General features: G+C 34.4%; 1 protein-coding gene across 3 annotated transcripts; it reads right to left on the bottom strand.

Moving 5' to 3' along the window:
- Positions 1-3,792: 3,792 nt before the first annotated feature.
- Positions 3,793-8,115, bottom strand: LOC103130540 (butyrophilin subfamily 2 member A1-like). Of its 3 annotated transcripts, XM_007541956.2 has the most exons (6): positions 7,860-8,115; positions 6,589-6,677; positions 5,743-6,081; positions 4,847-5,134; positions 4,660-4,779; positions 3,793-4,535 (listed from the first exon to the last, which is right to left on the bottom strand). In XM_007541956.2, exons 2-6 carry the CDS (start codon positions 6,659-6,661, stop codon positions 4,057-4,059), a joined length of 1,299 nt encoding a protein of 432 aa, XP_007542018.1. In that variant the 5' UTR covers positions 6,662-6,677; positions 7,860-8,115; the 3' UTR covers positions 3,793-4,056. The 3 variants fall into 3 exon arrangements, with proteins under 3 accessions (XP_007542018.1, XP_016521492.1, XP_016521493.1); XM_016666006.1 differs by lacking the exon at positions 7,860-8,115 and having other exon boundaries at positions 6,589-6,753; XM_016666007.1 differs by lacking the exon at positions 7,860-8,115 and having other exon boundaries at positions 6,585-6,673.
- Between the last annotated feature and the right edge of the window lie 441 nt (positions 8,116-8,556).

Below are 8,556 nucleotides of genomic sequence, written 5' to 3'. Positions count from 1 at the left end.
GTTCTAATTCAACCAGATTCAACTAAAAATGTCATTGGAGCAATTTTATTATTTTTCCATGTCAGACTCTGTATGGAAAAATAAATAACTTAGATATTCTCAAGGTCATTTAAATACCAGTTTGGTCTCTAGAAATGTTTCATTTTTGGGTTATTAACATCACTGACATTAACAACATCTTAAACACAAAATCATCTATTTTTATTTTTTACCAACTAAATACAAATAAATTCATAAACTGTTCAAATAATCTGTGTTCATCTTCTCTCTGATGCCATATTATCAATAAACTTTTACAATTCCATATTCTTTTTGTAACTAATTAATCTTTAACATTCAATATTTTTGCTTTCATGTAGCACAATTATCAGTGACTTACATTTATAGAAGTTCTTTCTTTTTTTTGTTCTTTATTCCAGTTCCATGATCTTCTTTGTATTTCATAAAATGCTTAAAGCCAAATTACTTTTCTATTTGTTCATGTTCAACATTTCCACCAGATGTAACAAGGCAGCATTATTGAAGCTAATTAGTCCAACAACAATTACCTTCCATGGTGGCCGACTGGGTGTTTTTGGCTCCGGTTCTCCGTGTGTCATCATGTCCTGATGGATGGGACTGAGAGTCCCTAGACCGCCAATAGGACATTCTTTCAGAGAAATCTTATAGACACAAGAAGACACACACACACACATGCACGCACGCACGCACGCACGCACACACGCACACACACACACACACACACACACAGTTGTTTAGATCCAGGTGTGTGTCAGATACACTCTGTTGAGCTGCATTTGCCAATTAACACATCTTGTATTTCTAACAATATCATAACTGTTATGATTATTATTGCATAGTTTGTTTGTTGCTGCAGTTTCTCAGTTTTGTCTTTTCTGTTTCTGCAGATCTAGAGGCAGATTTCTCGTATTTTGACTTGTTCTCTCCATACTTATTCCTCTCCTCCTGTCTTTATCCTATAAACATTTCTCCATCTTTCCCTCTTTCTTTTTTTCTTTCCTTTTCATCTCTTTGTTTATTACATTTGAAACAAATTCAAACTAAATTCTAATAAAGTTTCATATGTTTTTCATGTGTAGCATCATGGCAAAGCCTCAATGCTCTGATTGTGAAAGTAAATCTTCTGGCTTCACCTCAACACTAAGACAACAATCCTTAGTGTCTCACTGCCAAACAGAACAAAGAAAGAAAAATCTATTTTACTTTCTTACTAGTAAGGTTAACTCTACTGGGCATTTTGTTTTTTACATGCAGTGTCTGAACAATAACGCAGATTAATAAAAGATATTAAGCTGCATAAGTTTATTTATTAATCCATTTTAAAAATATCTTATTTTTTTAAAAGAACTCCAGATACATATCTAAGAAAATATGTGTGCAGGAAGATTGGATCAAGGAAAAGGAGCAAAAATGAACACATGTTCTGTGTTAATCTTCAGGTATTTTGTTCAACAGAAAAGTACAAACAAGACTAGTCCTTATATTACCTTTGTGAATCTAAACTAGATTTATTTAATTTTCTAATAAAAAGAAACAAACGATGCTATTTGAAACAGAAATTATTTTGATTTCATTTAAATGTAAAGTGCAAACTATCATGATTACTTACAAATGTTATGTTTCCATAAAAAGCCAATTAGACAAAGTGGATTTCAAACTTTCTCTGGTAAATCGATTAACTTTTGAATCAAATTAAGAAATTAAACATTAGTAAATCTTACCAGTTGTGTTCAGCGTCAAACCAGCTCCACTTAGTTCACATCAGAGTAATAAGAGCAACAGGTCCAAGGTCCAGATAAAACATGGTTTAATTGTCCTGCTGTACAAAGGTTGACGCACCTGTTATAAGTCTGCAGTGTTGCTTTAATTACCGTCATTGAAACCAAAGGATCAAATGTTTCCACCTGAGGACTGGTGCTCTCTCAACCTGCCAGAACAAAACAGTTTGCCAGGAATTTGAATTAGTTTAACTTGGTTTCTGAATCTGCTTACAGATCCAGATAAAACAGGGCAACATTTACCTGCTATATGATAAAACCTGCATTGTTTCACAACACGGCTGTTACCATGGAGAGATCCCCAGTTTATCAAGAAGCACAAACAGAATCACTTATCAGAAAACAATCAGAATGGCTCATAAACTAGATGGAGATGTAGAAATTTATTATGTTCACACTGCTCAAAACTTCATGGTGGGAAAAAAGTCAAATTTGCTTTTAATGTTAAGTTGAAACTGAAATTAAAATCAATGACTTTCAAAAGCTAAAGTGTAAAACATGTTTTTAAATCAACTATTTAGTAAGTGTTAGGTATTTTTCTCAGACCTAATAAAGAACCACAGACAACATATATGAATTTCAAGGCAACTTTTGCAAAAGGAGAAATCTCTGCCAACCGCCTCTCCAGGCCGTTCACAGAGAGTTCTGATCTGCTTCCGCGTGAGCCCCTGTTTTATTGTCACAAGCAGAGCAGTCAGGAAAACAACAGAGGTCGTAAAACATTTAACCCAAACAAACCAGCAACTCAGTTCCAGGTGTGATATCTGATCTACGATCTGAGCCCAGTTCAACTCTAGGTCAAACTGTCAATAAAGAAGAAGAAGATAAACATCTTAAGTTAGGAGGTATTCTGGTTGTTAAGGTCTGAGAAACACAGAGTTAACTGTTTCACATGAAGATGAAACAGACAGTTGCGACCTCCAGGTCAGTTTATACACACATAAGGAAGAGAACACTTTAGACTGAAAATCTTAACATTAGACTGAATATGAACAAAATGATAATACCAAAAAATCTCTATCAGTAAGTTTCTCAATGTTTTACATAGAAGAGGTTGGATAAACTTATTGGTTGTTTCCATAATGAAGTCAGATGTTCAGCAATAAACTACACAGTTTCACTTCAGGATTATTAAAGTGTTTTTCTTTTCTTTTTTTTGAAAATAAAATGTATAACTTACATGAGCAGGTAAACAAAAAAAATAAAAACCAAACAGGAGTTTAGTTAAGTTAAATTAGATTTTATCTGAAGCTGAGCAGAGTAAATCTGAAGAAGCAGATGTTGTTTTATTGCAGCCGTTTGCTAAAAACACCAGAGGTTCAATAACTGATTTGGATATGATTAGAAATGTTCATATTATAAAAAACTATCAGGTTTAATCTCCACAACTGTATGAATGTCAAACTATTTTCCAGTTTCTACATGTTCTTAGAAGACAACTGTCAATATAAACCTCCAATTAACAGCTTATAATTTTTACTAAAGTAAATAAACAATAATGTGAAACTCTGATGAAGTAAAACAGAAATGAGAAGTTCAGATCTACAGCTGAACTTTCTTTTCCTTCTGATTTCATCTGAGGGACGAAAGACAAACAAACAAAAAAAGATGGATGATGCTTCATGGTTTTATAATAAAAATATTAACATTTAAATAACAGAAAAACAGGATGTGATGTTATGTTTATTAAAAATAATTAATAAAAGCTCCTTAAGTAAAATTTACAATCCAGCAAACTTTTACTCTATTTGTGAGTATTCATAATGTGTTATTTTACCTGATCAATGATAGAAAGACAACCAACCAGTAGAACATAAAATCAGATTTATTTGTTTTTAAAAACAAAATAAATTGAACAAATAAACGTTATTTAAACATGGTTACATTATATGCAAAGCTGATTACAAATATTACATTTTCATTGATTTATGTTGAGAAACATTTCATTCATATTTTATTTCTCATATATTTCAGTAAAAACAATAACAAAGAAACAGATTTTAGACATACATGTAAAATTGTCATATTTTATGTATGTTTTCTGTAGGTTTATCCTGAGTTTGCAGCAGTTTTTTCACCTGTCAGATTAAATCCACATCTAAACTTTAATGCTCTCAGTTATTAAAAAATCTCAGTGTTTGCAGTAAATCTGTTGAGTTTGAACTTGTTGAAACTTTTCTCTCATCAAAATGTTGCAGAATAAATGAAAACTTCATTTATTTCTGGCTCATGAGTGACATCAGATTTATTCCTTTGACTATTTTTCATCAAGTTGTTTTTGTATTTTCTTTACATGATTTTCTATCTCCTCTTTTCTCTCCTTCAGTTTGTTAATTTCATCATTTGTTCTCTTTATCAGTTTATCTGTCATATATCCGACCTGTTGATGACCTTTCTTTTTTTCAGTCAGTTTCTCTTTGGTCTCTACTATAATTCCCTTCAGTTTTAAATATCCTTGTGCTTTTTTTTCTATCACGTTCCCCGTCTGGTTTGTTACTTCATCATCAACAGCCCTAAACTTCTTCTCATCCTCCTCAATCATTTTATCTGCCTCCACTGTTTGATCATCAAATTGTTTTTTCTGCTCCTTCAGTTCCTCTAACATCTCTGTTAGTGATTTAATCTGCTGATCAATGATTTTCTGATCCTTGTTCCTCTTTTCTAACTCATCCTCTAGTCTTGGTGCTGTAATGAGATTCTTTTGCTCTTCATTGATTTTCTTTAACTTCTTCTTTTCTGTAGAAACAAGAAGTGAATTCAGATGAAAGTTATTCATCAGTATAATTCCTACACAGAGACTGAAAATTGTTTTTATTTAAGATTGTAAATGTTTATTAGGGTTCTACGAAAACTCACTCACCATTTTTGTTTTGTTTCTTCATCCAAATAATAAAAGCGACTCCAAGAACAAACATGACGACTAAAATGACATTGAAGCTGATAGAAACGGAGCAGCTGCTCTCATTGATGAAGAAATCATCTGAAACACGACCAAACAGAACCGTTAGTGAAATAACTAAAGTGTTTAAAGTGTTTTATTCTCCCACCTGGAACATGAATGTGTGTCTCTCTGCTCTGGTTGATGTCTCTCTGCTGGACTCTGCAGGTAAAGTTGTTGTTGTTTCTCTTCTCTACAGTCACTCTGCTGCTAACAGTGTAAACACCATCAGGATCTGTGCTTTTCTCTGCAGCTCCAGCAGACATGATGTTTCCGTCTCCGTCCAGCCAGAACATCTCAGGTTCTGGATACCAGCCTGCAGCGCTGCAGTCCAGCATCACTCCACTGCTGCTGACATCCAGTCCAGATAAACTGGCACCAGGTGAGGAGGCGGAGCCTGATGATGACAGGTAAACTATTCAGTAAAAATAGATCCTGAAAGGTTTAGGAGTCATTTTTTTAGGAATAATTTATTGATCACCAACTTGAAACATCAAAGGAGTTAAATACCTCAGTTTAGAGCTTAATATTGATTGATTGTAAAATTGTTTTACTGTTTGTGTTGTAATTTAAATTAATAACTTTCATCTTCTTCTTTTCATCATTAATAAACTTCCAGTATAATTATTTTCTTCTTTATGTTTCTTCTATGTCCGTTCTGCTCCAACACACTTCATGATGACAGAAAGTGACTCAAACAAAATCCTGATTTAAATAATCTGCACCATGTTGCTCCTGTAACTGTGATGTAAATCTTTGTAGATAAAGTGTAACACCTTCCATGTTTAATATTTACCTTATTTTAGTTATTGAGACTCTTCTTGTTTTATCTTCATTCTGATCCAAACCATTTTAAGCCCAACACTAAGTTAACAATATATCTCAATGTGGAACCTGTTTGGTTTTAATAAGACTATTAGTCAGTCTGTTAATCAGTCTTATTAAAAACATGTATTTAAAACATGTATTTAAATTAAATACATGTTTATTGTTTGGTTTCCTCACCAACGAGAAGCTGGATAAAATATTCTGTCTTCTCCTTCGGGTTGTAACATCTGTATCTTCCGTTGTCAGAATGTCTCACATCAGACAGTTTCAGAGAAAAGTTTCCGTCCTTCAGTTTGTCATTGAACAGAGACGTTCGTCCTTTAAAGACTTTGTTTTGGTCAGCTAAATATTCCTTCTGGTTGTGCCAAACATGCACAAATCTGGGTTTGAGGTCTGGTCTGCCCCACTCCACTGTAAACTGAGAAAGATCCTGAGGAGGATCCACATGACAGGGCAGGACGACGTCATCGCCAGGCATCGCTCTGATGGTCTGAGACGAATCGGCCTCCTGCTGACCTGAGAAACAAAACATTTCACATTTCAGGATATAGTTTTTCTCTGTTATAGGTAACTAGCAACAAATTCTCAAAAACAAATTAATTTTCTGCTTTATCCATCTAACTGTGGATATTTTAAACCTAATTTTGTCTTCAAATCTCAGCCTAAAAGCCTGAGGAAAAAATACAAGTTCCTACAGGAAAAATCTGCTTTATTACCAGCAAAATATAAATACCAGCTGGATTGGGATTAAGATAAAATTAGAATTTTTTTTTCACTGTGGAAACCCATCACTTACCACCCATCGCTGGTATGTACTTTAAACGGTAACCTACATACCGTTTAGTGTAAGTTAACCTGCTTCGTAATACCTTGCTTGATTAAGCAGGCTGTTACTCCTGCTTAATAAAATTAATGAGATTTTTATGTTAGACCAGTCTAAATTAAGTCTGAAGTCTTTCTTTATAAATCTAAATTGCTCCCCAACTCCATGTCTGAAACCAGAATCCTGATTCCTGCACTTACCTTCGTTGAGGTGAATCAGAAGAATTAAGCTGATAAAGAATCCAGAAATGAATCCATCTGGGTTGTGAATCATCTTGGAGACACAAAAACTGAAACACACAGATATAAATTTAAAGCTTGGAAATGTTTACTAACAAACAATGACAACCTATTTATTGATTTATTGTTTTTAGACATCAGTTTGACAGAATTTCAAAACTGATTACATGAGTTAAGTGTGCTGTCACAGTTTCTTTGACAACTTTCATTCATCATTCCTTCATACAGCAATGCTAAAAACAATGACTAAGAAAATCAAAATAACTGCAAGCCGCTGTCCATCCATCCATCCATCCATCCATCCATCCATCCATCCATCCATCCATCCATCCATCCATCCATCCATTTTCTGCCGCTCATCCGGGGTCGGGTCACAGGGGCAGCAGCTTCAGAAGGGAGGCCCAGACTTCCCTCTCTCCAGCCTCTTCCAGCTCCTCCAGGAACCCCAAGGCGTTCCCAGGCCAGCTGAGAGACATCGTCCCTCCAGCGTGTCCTGGGTCTTCCCCGGGGCCTCCTCCCGATGAGACGTCCCCGGAACACCTCACCAGGGAGACGTCCAGGAGGCATCCTGACCAGATGCCTCCTGCATCCCGCTGTATTTAAGGAAATTACTAGCAGCAGGTGAAACCACTGTTTTAGAAAAGAGATGCATGGAAACCAGGAAGGAAAGACTCCAGGTTTTCAAATGTACAGAAAAATAAAAATAAGTTCTGTTTTCCACATCACATCAAGAATATTTAACAAGCAGGGATTTGGCTGCTAAAAGAAAACCTCTTTTGTCCTTAAGAAAGGAAAAAGCAAAATGTTTGTTAGGTTAAATAAAACAATGTTTTTTAGCAGGTAAGATGTTTGGTTACAATAAACACCAGCATTATGTAGATTTAAGGTGTTTATTGTAAAGACCTGATCCTGGTTTAAAATCTGTTTGGATCCAAAAGGTTCTCTGCTAAAAATAAAAGCCAGAAACCAACATGACTGATAGAAAGTGAATAAGTTTGGGTCAAACTTTGATGAAAGTAGAGACTGATAGTCGTACAGAAAACATCTACATGAACACGTTAAAACAAAATGTCGTCCTGCAGCTGACGTGATTTTATTACCAGCTACAGAAACTTACATTTTCTGTTACCGTAAAAAGAAGCTTCACATTGAACTATTAACAGTGTATGTTAGTAAATAAGAAGCTTTGGGAAACAATAATAAGAAATAAGAGAATAGAATGAATGAAATACCTTTTTAGTGGCGTTCTAGTTTCCTCTTTTCTCCTCGCGTTATTCGGTCAAAGTCCTCAGACTGGAGACGTTTTATTGAAGATTTTCTCACTTTGTTTTACAAACTAATTCAAAATGTTTTAAATTAATTTTAGGTCAAATAGAAATCATTCTAACCCTCATAATGATGTGAAACCAAACCCTCCGGAAAGTATCGTGCAGATTCACACCAGGACTCCCAGACTGGATGTTGTTTTATTATCTTGAGGAAAGTTAGACCTGGTTAATATTTAATCATAACGCAGAATCAACCTGAAAATGAAAGAGTGAACTTTATGTACATTTAACATGTATGCTGAAACTTTAACAGCAATGTGAGCATAATGGTATTAAAAATGTATTAATGTAACGTTTTCAAGTTTTATGTTTGGGATAAAAAGCAGGATTTGGTTCCAACATTTTGCAGAGGCTCATAATTTAACAGGAAAGTTACATTATGTAGTTAATATTTAACCATTTCAGAGGAAAGATTAAACTCTGACCCACCACACCTTATGACACCACACCTTACAGCTCCACAGAATAAACTGCTTACATATTTTATTTTAAAATACAAGAAATTACACACCTTATATTTGTGTCTTTCTAATTATATTATTTATAATAACGTAAAACTGTTACTCAGTTTTTAGTATTTTTAGCAAACACCTTTTTGATG

Source organism: Poecilia formosa, unplaced genomic scaffold (genome assembly GCF_000485575.1).
Source record: "Poecilia formosa unplaced genomic scaffold, Poecilia_formosa-5.1.2 Scaffold645, whole genome shotgun sequence".
In the NCBI taxonomy this organism is placed as follows: Eukaryota; Metazoa; Chordata; class Actinopteri; order Cyprinodontiformes; family Poeciliidae; genus Poecilia; species Poecilia formosa.
The sequence above is the reverse complement of the archived record's forward strand: the minus strand, read 5'-3'. Positions and strand labels throughout refer to the sequence as shown.

Bases quoted from the DNA above. Each gene is read 5' to 3' on its own strand.
- LOC103130540 (XM_007541956.2), bottom strand. From the start codon at position 6,661: ATGATTCACAACCCAGATGGATTCATTTCTGGATTCTTTATCAGCTTA. The intron at 6,082-6,588 runs GTAAGTGCAGGA...TTTGTTTCTCAG, and splicing joins TCTGATTCACCTCAACGAAG to GTCAGCAGGAGGCCGATTCG. The intron at 4,780-4,846 runs GTGGGAGAATAA...GTCGTGTTTCAG, and splicing joins GACACACATTCATGTTCCAG to ATGATTTCTTCATCAATGAG.